Raw genomic sequence first — 26116 nt, 5'->3', positions numbered from 1 at the left:
GAGAGTGTGCTAGTGAGATACAGAAAGAGAGAGAGAGAGAGAGGGGGGGGGGGGAGTGGGAGTGTGTGCTAAATAAATTACATGATTGATTGAAAATAACTCTTTATTTTATCATTGTAGAATAGGCTATACATGGACCAAATAGACACTTTCTGACTTTCACCTATCTCTCGTGGACAGATGTAATTGAGCATCTGACGCAATTACGTGAGATTTTAGTTCTGGGTGTCTGAGATTAACTTTCACCCAACTATACAGTAATCCTTCTTATGACCAAAGGCAGACCAACATACTCTGACACATCTTGCTATCTACCTATGGCCAGTGGTAGCTGGTGTAAGAAAACAGTCTCTGAATCCCAATAGCTTTCTTCATAAGGAAATGCCACTTTGAACAGTGTCTATAGGTTACACCCATGCACTTTGTTTCTGGAGGTGCACCTGTCAGTGAGATAGCAATGAATCGAGTGCATTAATCAAAAGGCATAGTCCACACATCCCAGTAAACCTGGTTTATCTGTAGTCTAAATTGTATTAATTATCAATCCATGTTTATATCAGACTAGCAATTTGTCAATTATTTCCTCTTCAAAGTGATTCAACATAAAGTTGACAATATAGGAAAAGGACATCTCAATATGTACAACATTTTACATGAGTTATACAGTATCAGGGAATAATATCTGTACCTCATAGACAAGCAATACAAAGTAAAACTTTACCGGCAGGTATTACTCATTATGTGATTATAATTAATTGTAATACTTGTCATAAGCATGTATGACCCCTTATTATACTGGTCTGTCTGCTTTACATAAAGTGTTACCAAATATGCGAACTCTACTGTTCTGTTGGAGCTTTCATTATTCATTTTTTTATTCATTACTATTCAATTCATTCTTCAGTGTCGTTGCTCTGGATTTAACCTTCATATCATACTCATCTCAAGAAAATCAAAACATTAATAGAATATCATACTCATGGAAAGAAAATCAAAACGTTAATACTAAGAAAAAACTAACTGTCAAAAATGTAAAGGAACTTCCCACAGGCCTATGTAGACTTGTGCTTGGTTTTGTTCTTATACTGTCTTTACAAACCATAAAGTTGTAGTTTTTAAGAAACCCTTTAGACAAAATGTAATGAACAATCAAAAGTACATCTGTTCAGTAGGAACAGACAAATCCAGTGCTTGTTATGGTATACATGGGTGTCAGGTGAATTCAAAGTTATTTGGGACGAAAGCCAGAAATCTTCAAACAGCCCAATACATGGGCATTGAGGAAGATAAACATTTTAGGAAAGCCCTGCTCTGAAAGATTAGGAACAGGATGGAGTAATATATATTTCTAGAGTTCTCATTTGAGTGAGTTCATGGACATCAGGATACTGGGTTGTTCCTCGATGATGCGCACCAGCAGGTTGTCAATATACTGCTCCAGCTCCTTGATCTTGTCATCCCTTTTGGACAGCTGCTCCTGCTGCTTCACCACCAGGGAGATCAGCTCTTCCTGGGTCAGCTGGGAGTAGGGACCTTTGACCCCTGTGTCTTTGCCCTAGAAGGAAAGGGAGAGAATGGAGGTGGTACTATCAGACTTCTCCAAAGATACTGTATGCCATGCATTATCTATAATGTATGGCGGCAGGTAACCTAGCGGTTAAGAGCGTTGGGCCAGTAACTGAACGGTCACTGGTTTCAATCCCCAAGCCAGCAAGGTGGAAAAATCTGCCGTTCTACCCTTGAGCAAGGCAGTTAACCCCGAACAACAACTGCTCCCCGGGCACCGATGACGTCGATTAAGGCAGCCCCCCACGCCTCTCTGATTCAGAGGGGTTGGGTTAAATGTGGAAGAAACATTTTGGTTGAATGCATTAATTTGTGCAACTGACTAGGTATCCCCCTTTCCCTATAAAGCAATGTTTTAACTATGCACAAACCCTTACAAAGAGCACCTTAAAAAATATAGCAAAACTTGAACACCCAACCAGTGCTCCTGTCTGTTTCTTTACATTAGCAGAAAACATTCAAGTTCTAGCTTTCAGACACTTATAATGGAGGGCATTGGGTGGGTGCAGTGTTACCTAAATCTCCATTATAAAAAGTAATGGTGCCTATGATGTGGGCACAGCGACTCAGTGAGAGGTTTGTGAAATCTGTGAGCTCTGACAGCTTTGTGAGAACTCTGTTAGACCTCTTATGTCTCAGATCCCAACATGATAGGCAAAGCCCAGTGTTATTCACAGTGAGCTTAAGGTGCGTCATTGAAAAGAGAAAGAACGTGTTTGCAAGGGTTGTAGAATAGATAAATTAATCTGTGGCAATTCTTTCCAGGGAGCATTTGGTGGGAGGGCTTGTTGCGACTGTGTTTGTGCGTGCTACGCGTGTGCCCGCGTGCGCGTAGCAAGAATGGGAATTTATTGTACTAATGTTTCATTAAAACCAACTGTGCATCAAAGAACTTGTTGGATAATTTGAAACAGCAGCACAGGACATTTGCATGAGGTGCCTGAGGGGTTGATTTCAAATATATCCTGGTACCTTAATTGCATAAGATTATTATGATCATACTATCAAAAAGAGCCCCTGCTGTGCATATTAACACATGAACAGTATGAAAATGTATGCACTTACTAAACTGTAAGTCGCTCTGGATAAGAGTGTCTGCTAAATGACAAAAAAAAAAAAAAAGTAAAGAAAAAAAAGAAAAGAACATGCACACTTTTCCCACACTCTTAGAAAAAAGGGTTCCAAAAGTGTTCGTCGGCTGTCCACATAGGATAACCCTTATGGGTTCCATGTAGAACCCTCTGTGGAAAGGAATCAAAAAGGGTTCTTCAAAGGGTTCTCCGATGGGGACAGCCAAAGAACCCTTTTAGGTTCTAGATAGCACCTTTTCTTCTTAGACACAATGGGGTCTGATTATTCAGTACACATACAGAGGGGTGTAGTGCCATTCTTTTAGGTGCGGGAACGCATTCGTTTTTTTAAATGACGTCATCATTTCTCAATCAAAGTTTGTAAGACAGATGTAGCCGATTGAATATCATTATAGAATAATGCATCCTCCAATTGCAACGTGTCCCTATGCCCACACATATTGTCTCAATAAATGCTTCTATTTTTAATACCCTCAAACACCAAGTTAGGCATACCTATTTCAAAATATGCCATCACCACTGTCAATCGTGAAGGATAATTATTCAAGTTTTACCGGTGAAATGTCCAAAATCCATGCCAATCATTTGATCTCAATCTGTTTCATGGAATATGCATTTAGATCTTCTTGAATTACTGTTCCGTAAACTAATTAGAGCAGATGGTGTTAAACTATTAGCCTTTCTTGTATTTTGTTTCTATCTAAGCATACATCCTGCCTAGTTGCGCGCTCTGTTGAGTTTTGGCCGCAAAAGGAAAAAAAACTAGACTGACTATTCAGCGAGAATCCTAAAAGTCATAAAAAATGACTGAGGAGGTGTTTTTGGTGTAACAGTAATATAGGCCTACTACTATGCTATTATATTTGGTTCTGTAAAATACTAGGCCTATGTGATCTTGCAAAACAAAGGCTACACTCGGACAGGGCAAGTTCATTAAGTGCGTTGTACATGAGCCCAAGTCCATAACAAACTGTTTTGAGGACAGACGTCTTAGCAGCCTGGTCTCATAGACGTAACATAGTAAATGTAAATCCGGGTCACTCAAATTAGTATATGTTACAATTGGTATGGTTACATAAGACAGAAGGTTACTTAAGGCAAAAATAAAAGTAAGGAAGCTGGTCGACTGTATAACGTGAACGTCTAGCAACCCAAAGTTTGCTTGTTCGAATCTCATCATGGACAACTTTAGCATTTTAGCAACTTTGCAACTACTTTTTAGCTACCTTGCAACTACTTAGCATGTTAGCTTCCCCTTCCCCTGCAAAGTAGGTGCAAAGTTATGTGAGAATGCTGTTCATTGACTACAGCTCAGCGTACAACACCATTGTTCCCTCCAAGCTTAGGACCCTGGGACTGAACAAATCCCTCTGCAACTGGATCCTGGACTTCCTGACGGGCCAACCCCAGGTGGTGAGGGTCGGCAACTTCACCTCCGCCACGCTGACCCTCGGGACCCAACAGGGGTGTGTGCTTAGTCCCCTCCTGTACTCCCTGTTCACCCACGACTGTGTGGACACAACTCCAACACCAACATCAAGTTTGCTGACGACACGACAGTGGGGTGCTGGGACAACAACATCTCCCTCAACGTCAGTAAGACCAAGGAACTGATCGTGGACTACAGGAAATGGGGGGCGCGAGCACGCCCCCATCCACATCAACGGGGCTGCAGTGGAGTGGGTCAGGAGCTTAAAGATCCTCAGTGTCTAAATCACTAAGGACTTAAAATGGTCCACTCACACACGCACAGTCGTGAAGAAGGCGCAAGGTTGAAAAGGATTTGCATGGGCCCTCAAATGGTTCTACAGTTGCACCATTGAGAGAATCTTGACTGGCTGCATCATTGCTTGGTATGGCAACAGCACCACCCTCGTTCGCATGGTGCTACAGAAGGTGGTGCGGACAACCCAGCGCATCACTGGGGCCGAGCTCCCTGCCATCCAGCACCAGTGGGTCAGAAGTTTACATACACTAAGTTGACTGTGCCTTTCAACAGCTTGGAAAATTCCAGAAAATTAGGTCATGGATTTAGAAGCTTCTGATAGGCTAATTGACATCATTTGAGTCAATTGGAGGTGTACCTGTGGATGTATTTCAAGGCCTACCTTCAAACTCAGTGCCTCTTTGCTTGACATCATGGGAAAATCAAAAAAGACCTCAGAAAAAACATTGTAGACCTCCACAGTCTGGTTCATCCTTGGGAGCAATTTCCAAACGCCTGAAGGTACCACGTTCATCTGTACAAACAATAGTATGCAAGTATAAACACCATGTGACCACGCAGCCATCATACCGCTCAGGAAGGAGACGCGTTCTGTCTCCTGGTGCAAAAAGTGCAAATCAATCCCAGAACAACAGCAAAGGACCATGTGAAGATGCTGGAGGAAACAGGTACAAAAGTATCTATATCCACAGTAAAACAAGTCCTATATCGACATAACCTGAAAGGCCACTCAGCAAGGAAAAAACCGCTTTGCAACTGCACATGGGGACAAAGATTGTACTTTTTGGAGAAATGTCCTCTGGTCTGATGAAACAAAAATAACTGATCATAATGATCATAGTTATGTTTGGAGGAAAAGGGGAGAGCTTGCAAGCCGAAGAACACCATCCCACCGTGAAGCACGGGGGTGGCAGCATCATGCTGTGGGGGTGCTTTGCTGCAGGAGGGAATGGTGCACTTCACAAAATAGATGGCATCATGAGGAAGCAAAATTATGTGGATATATTGAAGCAACATCTCAAGACATCAGTCAGGAAGTTAAAGCTTGGTCGCAAATGGGTCTTCCAAATGGACAATGACCCCAAGCATACTTCCAAAGTTGTGGCAAAATGGCTTAAGGACAACAAAGTCAAGGTATTGGTGGCCATCACAAAGCCCTGACCTCAATCCTATAGAAAATGTATGGGCAGAACTGAAAAAGCGTGTGCGAGCAAGGAGGCCTACAAACCTGACTCAGTTACACCAGCTCTGTCAGGAGGAATGGGCCAAAATTCACCCAACTTCTTGTGGGAAGCTTGTGGAAGGCTACCCGAAACGTTTGACCCAAGTTAAACAATTTAAAGGCAATGCTACCAAATACTAATTGAGTGCATGTAAACTTCTGACCCACTGTGAATGTGATGATAGAAATAAAAGCTGAAATAAATCATTCTCTCAACTATTATTCTGACATTTCACATTCTTAAAAGAAAGTGGTGATCCTAACTGACCTAAGACAGGGCATTTTTACTAGGATTAAATGTCAGGAATTGTGAAAAACTGAGTTTAAATGTATTTGGCTAAGGTGTATGTAAACTTCCGACTTCAACTGTAATATATATATATACACACACACACACACACACACACACACAGTGGGGGAAAAAAGTATTTAGTCAGCCACCAATTGTGCAAGTTCTCCCACTTAAAAAGATGAGAGGCCTGTAATTTTCATCATAGGTACATGTCAACTATGACAGACAAAATGAGAGAAAAAAAATCCAGAAAATCACATTGTAGGATTTTTTATGAATTTATTTGCAAATTATGGTGGAAAATAAGTATTTGGTCAATAACAAAAGTTTCTCAATACCCTTTGTTGGCAATGACACAGGTCAAACGTTTTCTGTAAGTCTTCACAAGGTTTTCACACACCGTTGCTGGTATTTTGGCCCATTCCTCCATGCAGATCTCCTCTAGAGCAGTGATGTTTTGGGGCTGTCGCTGGGCAACACAGACTTTCAACTCCCTCCAAAGATTTTCTATGGGGTTGAGATCTGGAGACTGGCTAGGCCACTCCAAGACCTTGAAATGCTTCTTACGAAGCCACTCCTTCGTTGCCCGGGCGGTGTGTTTGGGATCATTGTCATGCTGAAAGACCCAGCCACGTTTCATCTTCAATGCCCTTGCTGATGGAAGGAGGTTTTCACTCAAAATCTCACGATACATGGCCCCATTCATTCTTTCCTTTACACGGATCAGTCGTCCTGGTCCCTTTGCAGAAAAACAGCCCCAAAGCATGATGTTTCCACCCCCATGCTTCACAGTAGGTATGGTGTTCTTTGGATGCAACTCAGCATTCTTTGTCCTCCAAACACGACGAGTTGAGTTTTTACCAAAAAGTTATATTTTGGTTTCATCTGACCATATGACATTCTCCCAATCCTCTTCTGGATCATCCAAATGCACTCTAGCAATCTTCAGACGGGCCTGGACATGTACTGGCTTAAGCAGGGGGACACGTCTGGCACTGCAGGATTTGAGTCCCTGGCGGCGTAGTGTGTTACTGATGGTAGGCTTTGTTACTTTGGTCCCAGCTCTCTGCAGGTCATTCACTAGGTCCCCCCGTGTGGTTCTGAGATTTTTGCTCACTGTTCTTGTGATCATTTTGACCCCACGGGGTGAGATCTTGCGTGGAGCCCCTGATCGAGGGAGATTATCAGTGGTCTTGTATGTCTTCCATTTCCTAATAATTGCTCCCACAGTTGATTTCTTCAAACCAAGCTGCTTACCTATTGCAGATTCAGTCTTCCCAGCCTGGTGCAGGTCTACCATTTTGTTTCTGGTGTCCTTTGGTCTTGGCCATAGTGGAGTTTGGAGTGTGACTGTTTGAGGTTGTGGACAGGTGTCTTTTATACTGATAACAAGTTCAAACAGGTGCCATTAATACAGGTAACGAGTGGAGGACAGAGGAGCCCCTTAAAGAAGAAGTTACAGGTCTGTGAGAGCCAGAAATCTTGCTTGTTTGTAGGTGACCAAATACTTATTTTCCACCATAATTTGCAAATAAATTCATTAAAAATCCTACAATGTGATTTTCTGGAGAAAAAAAATCTCAATTTGTCTGTCATAGTTGACGTGTACCTATGATGAAAATTACAGGCCTCATCTTTTTAAGTGGGAGAACTTGCACAATTGGTGGCTGACTAAATACGTTTTTTCCCCACTGTATATACATACATGCATACACACATACACCTGTTCTGAAAGGCCCCAGAGTCTGCAACACCACTAAGCAAAGGGCACCACCAAGCAAGCGGCACCATGAAGACCTAGGAGCTCTTCAAACAGGTGTGGAGAAGTACAGATCAAGATCGGGTTATAAAAAAAATATCAGGAACTTTGAACATCCCATGGAGCACCATTAAATTCAATATAAAAAATTAAAAGAATATGGCACCACAACAAACCTGCCAAGAGAGGGTCGCCCACCAAAACTCACTGACCAGGCAAGGGGGGCATTAATCAGAGAGGCAACAAAGAGACCAAAGATAACCCTGAAGGAGCTGCAAAGCTCCACAGCGGAGATTGGAGTATCTGTCCATAGGACCACTTTAAGCCGTACACTCCACAGAGCTGAGCTTTAAGGAAGAGTGGCCAGAAAAAAGCCATTGCTTAAAGAAAAAAATAAGCAAACACGTTTGGTGTTCGCCAAAAGGCATGTGGGAGACTCCCCAAACATACGGAAGAAGGTACTATGGTCAGATGAGACTAAAATTGAGCTTTTTGGCCATCAAGGAAAACGCTTGTCTGGCGCAAACCCAACACCTCTCATCACTCCGAGAATACCATCCCCACAGTGAAGCATGGTGGTGGCAGCATCATGCTGTGGGGATGTTTTTCCATCGGCAGGGACTGGGAAACTGGTCAGAATTGAAGGAATGATGGATGGCGCTAAATACAGGGAAATGCTTGAGGGAAACCTGTTTCAGTCTGCCAGAGATTTGAGACTGGGACGAGGTTCACCTTCCAGCAGGACAATGACACTAAGCATACTGCTAAAGCAACACTCGAGTGGTTTAAAGGAAAACATTTAAATGTCTTGGAATGGCCTAGTCAAAGCCCAGACCTCAATCCAATTGAAAATCTGTGGTTTGACTTAAAGATTGCTGTACACCAGCAGAACCCATCCAACTTGAAGGAGCTGGAGCAGTTTTGCCTTGAAGAATGGGCAAAAATCACAGTGGCTAGATGTGCCAAGCTTATAGAGACATACCCCAAGAGACTTGCAGCTGTAATTGCTGCAAAAGGTGGCTCTACAAAGAATTGACTTTGAGGGGGTGAATAGTTATGCATGCTCAAGTTCATTTTTTTTGGTCTTATTTCTTGTGTGTTTCACACAAAAATGTTTTGCATCTTCAAAGTGGTAGGCATGTTGTGTAAATCAAATGATACAAACCCCCCAAAAATCAATTTTAATTCCAGGTTGTAAGGTAACAAAATAGGAAAAATGCCAAGGGGGGTGAATACTTTCACAAGCCACTGTTTCCCCAAGCCAATAGCTAACAGACTGGCTGCACGGACTGAGTTGACCCTCTATGCACACTGACACTCCAACACACACATAACATGCAGACACATTTATACTGACTCCACACACACACACACACACACACACACACACATACAATCATAATTTACACTGCTGCTACTCTGTTTATCATATATCCTGATGCCTAATCACCTTACCCCTATACATATCTTCGTCTATCACTCCAGTATCCCTGCACATTGTAAATATGGTATTGGAACTGACCCTGTATATAGCTTCTTTCTTTCTTGTGTGTTTTTGTTCTACCTTATGTTATTCTTAGTGCTTCATTGATATTGATTACTGCATTGTTGGGTTTGAAGCCTGCAAGAAAGGCATTTCACTGTACTTGACATAAAAAAAAAAAAAACTTGAAACAGACTACTTTTTAGCTACTTAGCTTGTTAGCTAACCCTTCCCGTAACCCTAAACTTGACCCTTTAACCTAACTCCTATCCTTAACATTAACATTAACCCCTAGCCTAGCTAACGTTAGCCACCTAGCTAACGTTAGCGTTAGCCACAACTAATTGGAATTCGTAACATATCATACGTTTAGCTAATTCGTAACATATTGAACAAATTGCAATTCATAACATTGTACGAATAATATAGAGTTACATCCCCTTTTGGACTGAGAACAGCCTCAATTCATCAGGGCATGGACTATACAATGTGTCAAAAGCGTCCACAGGGATGCTGGCCCATGTAGACTCCAATGCTTCCCACAGTTGTGTCAAGTTGGCTAGATGTCCTTTGGGTGGTGGACCATTCTTGATAAACACGCGAAACTGTTGAGCATGAAAAACCCAGCCGCGTTGCAGTTTTTGACACACTCAAACCGGTGCACCTGGCACCTACTACCATATCCCGTTCAAAAGTACTTCAATCTTTTGTCTTGCCCATCCACCCTCTGAATGGCACACATACACAAGCCATGTCTGAATTATCTAAAGGCTTAAAAATCCTTCTTTAACCGATCTCCTCCCCTTTCATGTGGCGTCGACCGGTAAGACGCTTCAGGAGGGCGGTCACGTGGTTCTGGGTTTGAGCCTCGGTGTGAGATGAATCAGGAGGAAGTGGTACTTGCTAAGCAAGTAGCAAGACATATAATAGCCTACATAGAGAGTCAGTTCAACGTCTAGTTTTTATTTACATTTGGCTGAGTTGTCAACTAACGTGAAATCAACAAAAACAATCACCATGTCATTGGATTCAGGTTAAAAGTAGAGTAAAAAAAAGAAGGGAAAAAAAGCCTTTACTTTGATGATTATTTTCAAATCCAATCAGTTTTTCACGTTGATTCAACGTCATCACATAGATTTTTGGGGGTTGAAATGACATGGAAACGTTGATTCAACCAGTTTGTGCCCAGTGGGAAGTGGATGTCTGCTCACTGTTTTGCTGCTGACAAACTTGAACTTTTAATACAACTTTGGTGATTGAGATTTATTTAAAAGTGGTCTCACGAGCAAAACCCTTAATCAATAGTCTTGGCGAATTGGGTATGACACATTATTTTCCTTCATTGAGAGGAGGGGAGGCTATGCTGATATTGGCACTTTGGGGCACGTTTTTAAAGGACACACCTCAGATATTGCCACCCCTCCCACCTAAGCGCAAGCGAGCTCAAATAAGACAGGTAAATTACCAATCCTGGCACTTGGGTTCAAAAATAGAACAGCGTTGACTTTAACAGTTCGAAATTGCAAACAAGCGTGCGTTTGACAATTGTGCTGGCTTAACGCCAGCCTTAAATAGAGCCAATCATAGAACATTCCTCCATACAGAATCTTGAGGTACTTTTCTGCATATGCTTCTGTTATTCAATGCCAAACCCACCACTGGTGTGCGTGGCCAAAGAGCTGTATTTTCGTGTCATCCAACAAATGTCAATGCCTGGAGTTTGATAAACAGCATTGGCACTTGGATTGAAACTGGTGCTATGGTCAGATGACATGAAAATAGAGCTCTTTGGCCACGTACACCAGCAGTGGGTTTGGCATTGAAAAACAGAAGCATACACTGTATGCAGAAAAGTACTTCATACCTACGGTAAAATATGGTGGTGGATCTTTGATGTTATGGGGCTATTTTGCTTATACTGGTCCTGGGGCCCTTGTTAAGGTCAACGGCATCATGAACTTTACCAAGTACCAGGACATTTCAACTAAAACACCTGGCCGCAATTGGATCTTCCAGCAAGACAACCTCAACCACTAATCAAAATCCACAAAGAAATGGTTAATTGACTGCACAATCAACATTTTACAATGGCAATCTCAGTCTCCGTACTTGGAACCCATTGAAAACCTGTGGTTTGAATTGAAGAGGGCAGTCCATAAGAGCAGACGAAGGATATCAAGGATCTCGAAAATATTCTGTATAGAGGAATGGTCTAAGATCCCTCCCAACGTGTTCTCCAATCTTATAAAACATTTGAGAAAAAGCCTCATTATCTTCACAAGGGGAGGGCGCTAAAGTATTGAAAATATGGGTGCCAATGATTTTGACCCATCTTTTTTAATAGATTTTTTTATTACTTGTTAAACAAAATCGCTTTCTCTGAGCAAGCGTATTAGTATAAAATAATACAGCTCAGTATTTGTATTATTTATTTTATACAGTATTTTTTGCTCATCTTTATCAAGGGTGCCAATAATTATGGAGCTGACTGTATATTTCTTTAAAATACCTTCATCTTCTCTTGAAGGCCACCGAGGATCCGTGTAGATTTGCCAGCCTGTCCCTCTTGGATGTCGGAGGCTGGCTGGTTTTCCAGGGAGCGCAAGGGCTTTACTGGGTGTGGCCTGAATCGAGATAGACAGGAAGACAGCGACAGTGAGAGAGGCTCAAACTTTTCTGAAAAGTATTGTGTTATTAGAGGGGATGCAGCAGGTGGATGTGGGGGATATCTGGATAATTGCCTTTTCTCAAAAAGCAGGTCTAATTATTATCGGTCTCCTAGCACAGAAAAAAAGAGCTGAAGCTTGCTGCCAACAGTGGGAAATGATTTGTTCGATCAGTTAGACATGACAAGAAATCCGAGCAGGGTTCTTCTTTACAATTGACTCATTCCCATCATACATGACACAATGACAAGCGTATCTGTACTCTTCTATCCCTCTTAGATAAGGTTAGACTGCAGAGGAGCCACAGTGTACACACGCTCTGAGTAATGGCATTTTACATGCTCCACTGAGCTTTGTCTGAGATTCTACAGGAAAAATAACATGACAAAAAGCAATGAAAGCTAGAAAGGCTGGCATTTCTATAGACATGATTCATACTGGCCGAGGGCATTGTGTGAATGACATCGCAATTAAACAACTAGCAGAGAAAAATTACATCTGCAGTAATTACTTAGTAGCTAAGTGCTATTTGATGACATAATATACTGCTAATTTCTCTTGGAATCTATGTTCCTTTTGCTTTATGCTAAACTCCATAACAATTATAGTATTATATAATAATTAATAAAGTAGTACCAGCTATGATTTTGTTTGCATAATGAAAGTATTGCAAATACAACCTAGTCATAAGTTAGTGTTTTAATTCAGGAAAGTGCAGCTAAACATTTGATAAGAGAGTAGAAGAGTTTTACCAGGGTCACATTCATTAAGTGTTCTCGAACAATGCATTTTACAAGCGATTGGGGAGGTTTAGTAATTCTAAATACAGTACATTCTACAGGAGACAGGAGAGGTTTGGTGGACAGTACATAGCTGCTACACGCTACAGGAAAAGGCTGAGATCTCTCTCACCTGCGTGTGCTTGAGGCAGGCCTGTCCCCACTCCCTCCCGCCTCCTCTCCACTGCACTGCTCTGCAATGGAGGGCAGAGCTCCAGCATGAAGCAGGGTCTTCTGGCCAGGGACAGAGCTTGTTGTCTGGGGAGGGCAGTCTCTCCTGCCCCCTGATCCCTTCAGGGGCTCGGGGTGGGGTAGGGAGGAGGGGGCCGGTGAGGGTACACATGGGGGCTGGGCAACGGTAACACATGGTAGTGCCACACCCACCCCGCCACTCTGCGTTTTTACTGAGATATCTGAGGAAAGCTTACTCGAAGTAGGAGCCCCTGGGCTTTGTAGTTTTCCAGAACTCTGTTTACCAGTTCCTTCCTCTCTAAAGGTGGATGTTTTCTTCACTGGAGGCAAGGGAGCACGGACCCGTTTCGCTGATGTGCTTTTGTTGGGACAGGAGCCATCCTCAGCTGGCAGAACATCTGGTGTTGGAAGCTCAGTTGTGTCCCCAACCACACTCTTCTGAAACAGACCTAGATCTGCATCTGTGGAGGTACAACTCTGTTGATTGTGAGAGTCCAGGCTCTCCTGACGCTCACCAGTTAGACTCTGTTCTTCACCACGTCCAGAGGACTTCTCCATTCTGCAGTCTTCTGCAAAGGGATTATTTGGATCAAACTCAAACTCAACCGAAGATTCATGTTCATCAGTATTTGATTGCTCATCTAACACATCAGCTTTTGGCATCGTCTTCCCTGGAAGGTGCTGGGGCCTCGAGGGTGCTGGACCTTTATTGTGTTTCGCAACAATCAACCCCCCAATGGCAGATGGCATGGATTCCCCTGCTTGGTTCCCATGGTGGGAAGAGCTCTGGCCTCCACTGATGTGTTCTGTTGTAGCTGTGGAGGAAGATGTCAGTGGTGTGATCATCTGTACCACACGTTGAGAGACCTTGGACATGGAGGCACCCACTCTGTCCTTATGTCCCTGATTCACACTGGTCATACTCTGGTCCCTCTGTGTCTCGCTTGGAGCCTGGTTTGGTCTGTCAGGAGGCAGTGGAGCAGGACGCTTGTCCCTCCTGACACTGGAATCATCCTGACTAACACTCTCATTTAAGTGCTGGTCATGTTCACTTCCCACCATGGACGTGGCAGAGTTGCGTCTTGGAGGAGGGTGCGGTTTTGTTGGCTTTATTTGGGTGAGGATAGAATTGGCAGAATCTGGGTTGGACTTACTAGGCCAGTTGTCCTTACGAGCCCATCGCTGGTTGTCTGGAGGCAGTGGAGCAGGACCCTTATCCTGTCTGACACTGGAATGGTCCTTACCACTAACACTCCCCTGGTCATCCCAACTTCCCACCAATGACGTGGAAGAGTGACGTCTGAGGGGAGGGGGCGGTTTTGTTGGCTTTGTTTTAGTGAGTTTAGGTGTGGCACAATGAGATTTGGCCTTACTAGACCAGTTGTCCTTACGAGCCCAGCGCTGTTTGTTGGGGGCAAGAGGGGTAGGGACTTTCTTCTCCATCAGCTCAGTAGACGGGTCAATAGCATCTCTGGTTTCCCCATCGCCTCTGGGGGAGTCCATTGAACTCTCCAGTTCAGGAGACGAGGACGATAAGAAGGGGTTGGAAGATATAACAGGCTTTGAAGGGTTCCCCCATGAAGAGGGTCTGGAAGAGCAGGGTTAGGAAGGGTAGGGTGCAGTGAGATTTTTTGTTGTTGCTGATGACAATATCGAACTACCACACATTGAAAATGGAAAAACCTTTACAACTTTTTAAAGAACATAGAATTTGTTTCTAAAACTAAATGATGAAATGTTATGAAATAAAAAATGCTAAATTGAAGTTATTCAATTCTTTTCTTTTTCTTTTCTCAACAAAAACAAAAGTCTTGTTGGAATCCACACACAGACACATTCCAGTTAGCGGACAGGTAGACAATGCAAACTACAAACTACAGATGTGTTACATAAAAGTTGTTACTAGTTGCTAGTAACTCACCAGACAAGAGAAAGTGGGAGGAATTTCATTTTATTAGGTCTTATGAGAGGGACATGAAGGTTAATTATAATGGTTAGTAACACAAACACACAGAAAGGTTTTACATGTAGATTTAAAATAACAAAACATGAATGAAACCTAGATCAAAATGAGAAATAAAGATAAAGCATCTTTACAGCCTCTGAACCATTGCCTGTTCACATTACGAAACAACCTTGCTTCACTACACTGAGTCATATCATCCTGTTGGTTTGTTTCAGCCTTATCAGCATACATACTCATGAGTCATTCAACATCAACACCCTAGTTAAAAACTTCAATCACCTAATGCTTTGTGTCTCGCTGTAACACCTTTAATATGACATCTGTAGAAACTGTATAACAAGCTATGATTCATGGGAGTAGCAGCCAATACTAGCTGAGCCAAAGGTTTCCAAAACGAACACGCACATCCACCTTTTCCACTGCACCGCAATTTTCATGAAGGTGTTAGATTACTTGAAGGGATTGTGCTTTAATGAGATGTGCATGTTGGAGTAGTGTCAAGCACCACAAGCCAACAGATACCATGACATCTTGCTTACACACTCCCTTAACACCAAATGGCCATGACGCCAACACACTGAGACTAACTTAATATTCTCTACAGAACACTATCCTATACCAAAGTCTTTGATAAGGCAACAGGTTTTCTGCTCAAATCTCAATTTTGTACGACAGCAGTAAACATCCAATAAAACCATCCCAATTACATCCAGCTGAGTCTCTACAAGCAGCTACACTGTGCCACAGCCATTAAGGGCTTGTTGCCTCCCTTGATTAACTGGTGGTATAAAAGTCTATCTCAGACAAGTTGGCAGGTTTTCCACATATATCTGACTTGTGCCACCCTGCTCTGACAGCACAGAGGAAAGAGAATGTTAGCATAATTGACATTGTTTTGTTAGATGATGAAATGAGATGTCTGAATCAGAGAATCTGAGGATATGAGAGAGGGAAGGTTCGTGTGTGTGGATGAGAGGAGAGATCTCAGGGGGTTCCAGAAGAAACTTGGGTGTTTTCCCCCTGCTGCTTTTGGAGACTAAATAAATAGTGCATCCATAATTTATGGCACCCAAGGGCTAAGAGACAGTGTGTGTGTGTGTGTTTGTCTGACTGACCTTGGCTTGACTGCTGATCCTTTATTTATCCGGCAGCTGATTGGCCCAGTAGAGGAGGTCATAGGGCTCTCCTCAAACAGGTTATTTGAAGAGGTGTCATCAAATGAACTGGTGGGAGAAACTTCCTCAAAAGGATTATTGCACAAGGTGGCCTTTGCCTCGCTATTCTGTTCCATCTGTTTCTCAACTTCCTCCAACGGTACACTCTCCTTCTCTTCCTCCATCTGTGCATTTCTCCTTTTCTCTTCCTCTCTCATCCTCTCTTCCTGTCTCAACTCCTCTTTTTTCATATTTTCTTCCTCCACCCTAAATCTCTCTTTCGCCTCCATCAGTTCTCTCTGCTCCTTATCCCTCCTTCTCTCCTGTTCATTTTCCCTTTCTTCTTCAAGCCTCACTCTTTCTGCTTCCTCCTTCCTCAGCCTCTCCTCCTCTAACATTTTTATTATTTTTTCCTCCTCCCTAATCTTCCTCTGCTCTTCTTCCTTTCTCTGCATATCATCCTCCTCTTCCCTCCTTAGCATTTCTTCCTCCTCCCTAATCTTCCTCTCCTCTTCCTCCTTTCTCAGCCTATCCTGCTCTCTCGTCACTCTTTCTTCTTCCTCCCTCATCCTTCTCTCTTCCTCTCTCAGCCTATCTTCCTCATCGGCCTTCCTCACTCTTTCTTCCTCTTCCCTAATCTTCCTCTCCTCTTCCTCCTTTCTCAGCCTATCCTGTTCTCTCTTCACTCTTTCTTCTTCCTCCCTCATCCTTCTCTCTTCCTCTCTCAGCCTATCATCCTCCTCGGCCTTCCTCACTCTTTCTTCCTCCTCTCTCATCCTTCGCTCTTCCTCCTTTATCAGCCTATCCTGCTCTTGCTTCACTCTTTCTTCCTCCTCCCTCATCCTTCTCTCTTCCTCTCTCAGCCTATCATCCTCCCCGGCCTTCCTCACTCTTTCTTCCTCCTCTCTCATCCTTCTCTCTTCCTCCTTTCTCAGCCTATCCTGCTCTTGCTTCACTCTTTCTTCCTCCTCCCTCATCCTTCTCTCTTCCTCTCTCAGCCTATCATCCTCCCCGGCCTTCCTCACTCTTTCTTCCTCCTCTCTCATCCTTCTCTCTTCCTCCTTTCTCAGCCTATCCTGCTCTTGCTTCACTCTTTCTTCCTCCTCCCTCATCCTTCTCTCTTCCTCTCTCAGCCTATCATCCTCCTCGGCCTTCCTCACTCTTTCTTCCTCCTCCCTCAGCCTATCCTGCTCTCTCTTCACTCTTTCTTCCTCCACCCTCATCTTCCTCTCCCGTTCCTCCCTTCTTTGCATATCTTCCTCTTGTTCTCTCCTAATCCTTTCTTCCTCCTCCTTAACCCTCTCCTCCACCTCCCTCATTTTCCTCTCGTCCTCCTTTCTCAGGCTATCCTCCCTCTTCATTCTTTCCTCTTCTTCCCACCTCTCTTGTTCCTCTATTTCCTCCTCTAACCTACTCATTTCCTGTTCTTTCTTCTTCACCCTCTCCTCTCCCTCCTCCTTCAGTCTCCTCTTCCTCTCTTCTTCCATCATTCTACTTTCATCCTCAACCTTAATATTTTCCTCCTCCATCCTCTTTCTGTTTTCCTGTTCCTCCTTCCTTCTTTTCTCTTCCTCCTCAAACCTCATCTTCTCCTCTTCAATCCGTATCCTCTCCTCCTCAAACCGAAGTCTTTCTTCCTCCTCCCCAATCCTCCTTTTCTCTTGTTCCTCCTTCCTCATCCCCTCTTCCTCCTCTAACTTCTTTCTCTCCTGCTCTTCCTTTCTCTTCATCTCCTCATCCATCTTAAATCTTTCTTCCTCCTCCTCTTCCTCCTCCTCTGCCCAGGGTGAGGGCTGCTTCAGGGCCATGAGAGAGTCCATGGAGGTGCTGGAGCTCTTACGACCCTGGGCCCTGCGCAGGTCTTCCATGGAGCCGCGGCCTGAGCTGGCAAGGCTGAAGGTGGAGCCGGTGCGTGCGCTCCGAGACTGGGGCTCTTCTGTGTACACGTGACTGCCGTTGATGCACAGGTTACTCTGTTCTGCAAGCGGGGCAGGGACCTTAGAGCGCCCCAGAGACAGGGAGCCCTGAGAAGCCTTACTGTCGGAACTGCCTGTGCGCTTATGGGTCAGAAACTTGAATTTATTTTTACCTGTGGATGAGAAAGAAAAAACAGGGGGGAAAGTTTGATTTGTAAACACATAGTGTAACATAGGTTTTCGATTAAATAAATTGCATATTTAAAAATGGAAGGACAGTCTGTGATGATGCTCACCTTCAGAGGAGTCCACATTGAGGCCTGAGGAGCGGCTGCCACTCAGTGAGGAGTTCTTCTCAGGCAGAGGGCCCAGGACAGACATGGACTGAGAGAGTCCATGACGCTGCAGGTTAGACTTGGGAGAAAACAGAGACTTCAGATTGTTCTTCTTCTTTTTCTCTCCTTTATCTGCACCCCCTTCCCCCTCTCCCTCGCTGTCCGTCAGAACCTGGGTGAAGGACGGCACCACGGCAGACGCAGAGTCCGACAGACCCTCCTTCTTCTTGCCTCGAACCTTGTCCTTGAACTTGCCCAGGCGGGAGCGCGGCTTGTCTGTAGCAGAGAGGTCGAACATGCTGGCTGTCAGGTTATTCTTCATAAACTGGATGTCCACTAGCACCTCTCCCCTGTCTTTGTCTGGCTTGCCTGCCTTGTCCAACAGCTTATGCCATCTGTTAAGAGAAAGTCTGTATTATTTATCAAATAATTTCATTGAATAGAATTGGTATGAAACACATGCTGTTCTTATCTGAGAGATGTCTCAAGAACTCAAGGTGTATGAATGTGAGGCAGTGAAAGAAAGAACCAACATAATGTTTTATTTGTTTAGATTACTGCTGAGCTTCTCCAATAACTTGTAAGGGCGCTCAGAAATAATTTGACATTTGTAATCATTCATCACCCTTTTCAGATAACACACACACTGTGCAGACTAATCTGTCTGAACAACCACAGCCTGCATAAGCAGAGGAAGGCTGATGATCAAAGAACGTGTCATGTATTCATCAGCCCCTGGGCCTCACCACCAAGAGAATAATTCCAGTAAGTTGGGGCTGCTGCTATTTTTCCTTTGAAATGTTAAAGAGTCCTTCCATGGAAACAGTGATCAGTACAGTAGACTTTATTTTTTTGGGCCCAAGGCTGGAGGAGCCAGGGGAAATGACTGATGATGTGGTAAGCGATCTGGTGAGTCAGTGTTTGAGCATTCTACTGGTCACCACCAGGAACATTGTGTCTGTCTTTATGTTTTCATCATTTCCATCCTCCTAAGTTGTAGCACACTACTCTTGTATGTTAAGACTGAACACCATGCCTTAAAATGTACTGCATAGACTACTACAGGCCAGGAGTGGAAATGGGGGGAACCGGGTTCTGGGAGTGAAATCATTTTGCAATGTGAAAATGCAGATTTCTACACTGAATTCATGGACTTTACATTGGAGGGTTCTAGGAGTGATTTTCTTTCTCAATTTCCACCCCTGCTACAAGCTATGCATGTAAAATATAGTTGGAGTCTGTTACAATTACACTCAATTTAGGTTCATATTTAATTAATGACTTACAAAATCCCCAGGCACTTGTCTTTTTATGAATGCAGTTCGTTAAATATAAAATCAGAACATCACAAAATTAGTGGTTATTACTGGTTCACTTGTATAGAACATGCCTTCTGAGAAAAAGAAGGCCAGAGTACAAAGAGATAGGCTCATTGTAAGAATTGTTCAACAAAGAATTGCATCAAGTCATTTCTTGTCATGCTGATTGGTTCAATGACTAAAAAAAATCCCTGTTGTATAAAACAAAAAATGCAGGTTTGTTTGACTATGTATTTTACATATCATTATTATGTTATAAAGAAGGTACTGTTCATACATCTGTATGTTTCAGTTGTACATATATTGTGATAACAGTCAAAACAATCATTCATTTATAGTTTAGAATGGAGCAATGCAGAGCTGGGTCAGCGTTAAAAGTCTCGGTCAAGCAAAACCCATAAGGCCTGAGGTTGTCTGTTCCTCGACAACCCAGCTGAAGTCTGGAAGGAAATGAGTGTTGGAGGCAGGAAGAGAGTCAACCAGGGGTCTCAGCCCTGTGAGGTGTGTGTGTGACCATGACTACCCTCTTGGAGGTTACAAAATGAACAATGAACACAATGCTGTGACTGCAGTTTCTTATCTTCAGTGAAGCACTCAATGTGAATCCAAACAGAAAGGCAATAAAAAAACAGACCGGCTGCTCACAGAATGACAAATATGATGAATAACTGTATGGGGTGAGAGAGAGCATCACCTCACTATTACTGCAGCGTTGTTGTTGAGAGGACAGCATGGGGAAACGTAGGGCAAGGTTAGTAGTGGTGGCAGCTTGCATTGTTGTTGTTATTAATTCACAGAAAAATAGAGCAATACATTTGGGAATCGTAAAACAATGTGGTCAGGCTTGTTCAACCTGTCCCTCCATTCCATTGAGTCAATTACTGTGAAATGTAAATAGAGAAGTTACATAATTGATGTACCTTACTGTGTGGGTAAACAAGTATTCTGTTTAGTTAACAAATATATGCCTTTATAAGGGAGGCCATTGAGTCTAAAAATACTGATCCAGTCTGGAATATTTGGCAGGTTCACACACCCTCCTTTCATGTTCCTGAGTGACTGACAACAACCCAAAGACTCATGCTTTCCTTCTACACCTCCCTGCTAGTGTTTGGAGTACTGAGCCAGCACGTCAGGGAAATACATGCCTGCTTGTGGAATCTACTTAGGGGCCACATAGCAGTCACAGCCGTTATACTGTACGCAGTACCTTAAACTTAGTAGCTCAGTAGTTTTGTAAACATAAACATTCTAAACCAACTCTCTGGCCTTACAGCTGCACGATCACAAGTTACATTGCCAAAGCAGTAAAGATAGGACACTTCCAGGAAGCCAATTATTATTTTATCCCAATATAGCTCTGTAATTCAATTGACGTTAGACAACAAAGGACAGTTCATTCTTCTCTCTGTGAAAATGTCAAGTTGTTTTAAAAGTTTCTCAGTGAACAGGACACACCCAGACAATCCTTGTAGTTATTCACTGATGCCTGTGTGGACGTCATATCACGCCTCTCAACAGACCCTTGTGAACAACACCCTGCTAGGGAAGGGCCGGGCATTGGAGAAGAACTAGAGGAGAAGTAACTTTACTGAGCATCAGTAAAAAGGAAGTTACAACAGCTACAGTTAACTGTAGTGGTGTTAGCTGACTAAGAACAGGATAGAACAGTCAATGAAAGGGTAATTTAATATGAAAAGGCCCGGCATCAACGTATCATCTGAACGCAGCAGTCTCATATCCCAGTGTGTAGCACAATGTGCAATACTACTGCTGCTCACAGACAGGATAGACTAATGGGAAGAGATGGAACAGTGTGAGTCAGCATTTAAGCTATTATTATTCTAACGCCTCTTTCAGCACATACTTCTTCCTGTGTAACCCTGAATGGCTGATAAAACAATGCCTTCCTTGACACAAACCTTTCTTATCACAATATGCAGCAGTCTCTCCCTCACACACACGCACATACACTCACAGAGAGAGACTTAACTGAAAGCCTTTTCACTGTATTCAAAATATGGCCACCATATTAAGGTTGCAGATGAAATTGTGTTTGGTGCAGTCACTCTTATAAAGTATCTGTGTATGAACAGCCTTGCCCTTGACACAGAGGAGATACTCCATGTACCTTCATTGTGATAAAAAAAGAGATGAAGAAAAATGTGCTGCCATGTTGCTTTTCCATATCACAATTTATCCTCATGACAATCATGCATTAATAATGAGTACGGTTACATGCACACAATAATACGATAATTATGAATAGTCAGGTTAATATAACAGTTCAATTTAAAATGTTTACATGCTTTGAAATAATTATTATTTCCCTAATAATCCTGTTTACATGGACACATCTGAAATCAGGCTACCTGGTGGGACTTAGATAAATGCAGGAAATCGCCAATCAATATAAACGTTCTACTACAGCAACCATTTTATTTTTGTGATGCCTATTTGATTCTGAGTTGGGACATATAAAGTTTGTATGTCAAAACTATTTAAGATGCATACTTTCAGTTTTACCGAACTCACGAAAGAGGGACGCTCGCGCTGTTCGTGCTAGCACATGCGCAGATCAAATACACCGCTTTAACTCTAAGGCGTTTACATGTACTAATAATTCGAAAGATTGCTCAGAAATCCATGTGTTTAATCGGCGTATGCTTACTTAGATTATGACTTTAGGCCGATTATGATAAACAGAGTAAGGTGTTTCCATGACTAAATGCCATACTCTGCCTACTGCCATAATCAGTTTAATATCGAATTATTAGTGTGCATGTAAACAAACTCGATGTTATATTAATACAATATGCAACATGAGGCATTAATATTCAAGAACAGTCTATAGTTTATGGTCCCCATTGTACAACTGCCCTACATCTATCCATGTGTCAGATCAGTAACATACACGGAAGGGATTTGACGCTGATATCTCTAAGAAATAATAATAATAATAATAATAATATGCCATTTAGCAGACGCTTTTATCCAAAGCGACTTACAGTCATGCGTGTATACATTTTTGTGTATGGGTGGTCCCGGGGATCGAACCCACTACCTTGGCGTTACAAGCGCCGTGCTCTACCAGCTGAGCTACAGAGGACCAATCAATGCCAGAGTGATATTTGTGCTGTGTCAATGTATGAAACTGCTCTTTGAATAAAACATTTAATTTTTCAAAGGCAAATCAGCTGGTCCTTTAGAAAAAGACAAAACTAAATGTCTGAATGAATCTGAATCAACTGCATCTGTTTGGGAGAGAGGTAGAAGCTCGCTGCAGCTGGCAGGGGTTAGTGAGAATTGGAAATGAGGCTGTGTAAACAGTAACACTGAGTTCTGCTTTAAGTCAAAGATAACACGGTCTGTTTGAGAGCTGGTAAAGCCACCAGAGAGAGGGGGAGTACAGGGTCAATAATTGGTTTGTTTTTCACGTTAAACACTCTGGAATGCGAGGCTAAGTCTGGATTTGGCCTCCGCAGAAATCAGGTACTCCATAGTCAAACTTGAGAAAGCAGAGCAGATCACACAATGAGAAAAACCCCTTAATACTGCTCATTGGTTTTAAGACATTTTCGGAAGAACTCAAAACGAAGGTTGATAGTATTGTATACAATGCATAAGGTGTATGAACCAGGTTTTATTTACATTTTAGTCATTTAGCAGACGCTCTTATCCAGAGCGACTTACAGTTAGTGCATACATTTTTTTCATACTGCCCCCCTGTGAGTTACCATGGACATCCTTTCACCAGACATAGAAAAACAGTTTTGAGAGGCTATGAAGATGGCATATGAAAGTAGCTCTGGGAAGAATTCAGGTCTGAGAAAAAAAAATATTCTGCTGAAGTTTGGCATTTGAGCTAAAGGGCAACGATAACAATAATGTCACATGAACCTATCATTGTCACACAGGGGGAAAAAACGATCAGCCGTGGAGATCCTCAGCCCTGTCTCCAGACTAACTCCTACTCAGATAAAGCATGTAGCATGAAACCAATTATCATCGTGGAGAATGCACTTTACATAGGGCATGAGAAGTCTGATCCTATATAAGGAGATGGCAAATCATGATGGATCTTTTTATAGGTCATCAGAAAGATGAAATAACCAAAGGAGATGTATTATAATACAGTGACCAAGAAGTGCTCTCCTTACACATTACAAGACCCAGCAATATCCACTTTCAAGAGTGTCCACTTACCAGACGTAAGTGCGTGCACTGCACATCACCTGGTGCTGTGTATAGCAGCGAAATAAGACATGGGCACATGTTGTGTGAGGACTGAAATACCCAGAGACAGCTTAGTGAGATGTAATATTTCTCAAGAAGTTGCTAAATAAATAAGCCTGCAGCCTAATTACTAAACCCCCGCTGCTATACTCTCTAAAGGCGTCCCCATACATAGGTTTGGCTTGCTCCTTGCAGAACGCAGCTAGGCGAAGCTAACGTCTGTGCTCGCATACTCGAAAGTGCTTCTAACCCTAATCAAGCGCACCTGATTCTAATAATTACCTGGTTGATAAGCTGAATCAGGTTAATTACAACTGGGGTTGAAGCGAAAACCTACAGGAGGGTAGGTCTCCAGGAACAGGTTTGGAGAGCCCTGAACTAGAGGGACTGGTTGAACAAGCCTGACCACATTGTTTTACGATTCCCAAATGTATTGCTCTATTTTTCTGTGAATTAATAACAACAACAACAATGGACAACAATGCAAGCTGCCACCACTACTAACCTTGCCCTACGTTTCCCCATGCTGTCCTCTCAACAACAACGCTGCAGTAATAGTGAGGTGATGCTCTCTCTCACCCCATACAGTTATTCATCATATTTGTCATTCTGTGAGCAGCCGGTCTGTTTTTTATTGCCTTTCTGTTTGGATTCACATTGAGTGCTTCACTGAAGATAAGAAACTGCAGTCACAGCATTGTGTTCATTGTTCATTTTGTAACCTCCAAGAGGGTAGTCATGGTCACACACACCTCACAGGTCTGAGACCCCTGGTTGACTCTTCCTGCCCCCCTCCCGCTAATTTCCTTCCTGACTTCAACAGGGTGTTTTTTCTAGAACCGAGCGTCTCGGAACAGATGACCGCAGGGCTCAGCTTTTGCTTGACAGAGGCTTTTACTGCTGACTCAGCTCTTCATTACAATATATGTACAACTGAAATATACAGATGTATGTAACGTTCCCTTTTTTATAACATGTAGAATACAGTCAAACAAACCCCTCTTTTAGGGCTTCAGTACTGCAAACCAATGGTTAGGAGAGAAGGCCTGTGATCAACTAAATTAGTTCCTTTACAAATATTCATAAAGGGAGAGTACACTGCTATGAACTAATGACTCACAGGAGACAGGCAATTTGTGAGGTATTGGTAATGGTCTTAAATGGGGTGTTGTGCTGCTGGCATACTGCACTGTTATGAGCTAAATCAGTAGGCTGTCAAAACAAACAGTGTCACTCAATGAGAGGCAAGAGGAGCGAAATGAAAAAGCAACAGGGCAGAAATCAATATTATTCCATAGGCTCTAACAAAAGGTTGCACTATATTGAGTGAATTGACAGAGTAAAACCATGTGGGATAACACTTTAGGCCTATAGCCTGCTCGTTTACTGTAATGTTGTAATTATTATATAACATTGTTGCATGTTGAGTTGGGTGATTATTACACAAGTGGAATATGGAGCAGTATAATTACAACCCCTATTGAAGGCCAACATAGTGACATTGTGGTGTTCCATTATTGTCTTAGATCGGCTATTACAACTACAGAGATTATTCATTTAAAAGGAATTGTGTAACTAACGGCAAACACTTTCTTGAGCAATGTAGAAATAGAAAACGGTGATTATTACTGGACAGAGAAGCGAACACTCACTCAGTCTTATTGCGGGATTTAACCTCGCTGAGCTCCAACAGGTTGATGACTGCGTGCCCGAGCAACTTGTCCGGTCCCACGAGAGCCCGGTGCATTACGTGGACGTGCAACGTACACTTCTCTGCGTTACCGTTGTGGAAGAGCGGCAGCTCGAACGTGGCCTCCTCTTTCCACACCGGTGCCACGCTCTTTTCTACCACCGATGTAGCGAATTTATCCTTGGCCACTTGCATGATGGCGTATGCGTCGTTGGTGCCATTTTTTCCCTTTATCCTCAGGCTTCTTGCCTGAAGCACAGTTACCTGTACGCTGGTGGGATACCACTGTTGGCTCTGGTCCGATAGAGACATGGCTGACACATACGGAGGTTTAGACGAGTGGGCCTCCGAATACCGTCAACAAACGTTTTGGTGTGTTGAATAGAAGTAGATACATTAGCGTAGCGCGACAGAGAAAAACTTTACCTATTGACGGTTAAGGAAACAGCTGAGTGGGCGTGGTATGTTGGCAGACTTGCGAGACAGGTCATTTGCTGAGCCAAGACACTCCCACAGATTAACAAAGCTCGATTTTCGACCGGATGCCTGAGAAATATACCCACATCATTAGTAAACAGTCTTTAGGATGACCCGGTCCCCAACGGTCTCCGTGCCCTGCCAGTGTAAACGCAACATGTAAAGTGTTGGTCCCATGTTTCATGAGCTGAAATAAAATATCCCAGAAATGTTCCATACACACAAAAAGCTTATTTCTCTCAAATGT

The 26116-nt window shown here is 42.9% G+C and overlaps 1 protein-coding gene across 1 annotated transcript; it reads right to left on the bottom strand.

Moving 5' to 3' along the window:
- Positions 1 to 85: 85 nt before the first annotated feature.
- Positions 86 to 25847, bottom strand: rab11fip1b (RAB11 family interacting protein 1 (class I) b). The gene is made up of 5 exons (XM_084160391.1): positions 25355 to 25847; positions 18109 to 18542; positions 15858 to 17985; positions 11649 to 11763; positions 86 to 1555 (listed from the first exon to the last, which is right to left on the bottom strand). Exons 1-5 carry the CDS (start codon positions 25702 to 25704, stop codon positions 1358 to 1360), a joined length of 3225 nt encoding a protein of 1074 aa, XP_084016517.1. The 5' UTR covers positions 25705 to 25847; the 3' UTR covers positions 86 to 1357.
- Between the last annotated feature and the right edge of the window lie 269 nt (positions 25848 to 26116).

Source organism: Coregonus lavaretus, assembly GCF_964263955.1.
Source record: "Coregonus lavaretus genome assembly, chromosome: 4".
Lineage (NCBI taxonomy): Eukaryota > Metazoa > Chordata > Actinopteri > Salmoniformes > Salmonidae > Coregonus > Coregonus lavaretus.
The sequence above is the reverse complement of the archived record's forward strand: the minus strand, read 5'-3'. Positions and strand labels throughout refer to the sequence as shown.

What these genes read in the sequence shown, in the direction of transcription:
- rab11fip1b (XM_084160391.1), bottom strand. Translation starts at nt 25,704, where the DNA reads ATGTCTCTATCGGACCAGAGCCAACAGTGGTATCCCACCAGCGTACAG. An exon ending in AAATCCCGCAATAAGACTGA is followed by an intron (nt 18,543 to 25,354) that starts GTGAGTGTTCGC and finishes TTCTCTTAACAG; the next exon opens with ATGGCATAAGCTGTTGGACA. An exon ending in GCCTTCAAGAGAAGATGAAG is followed by an intron (nt 1,556 to 11,648) that starts GTATTTTAAAGA and finishes CTTTCCTTCTAG; the next exon opens with GGCAAAGACACAGGGGTCAA.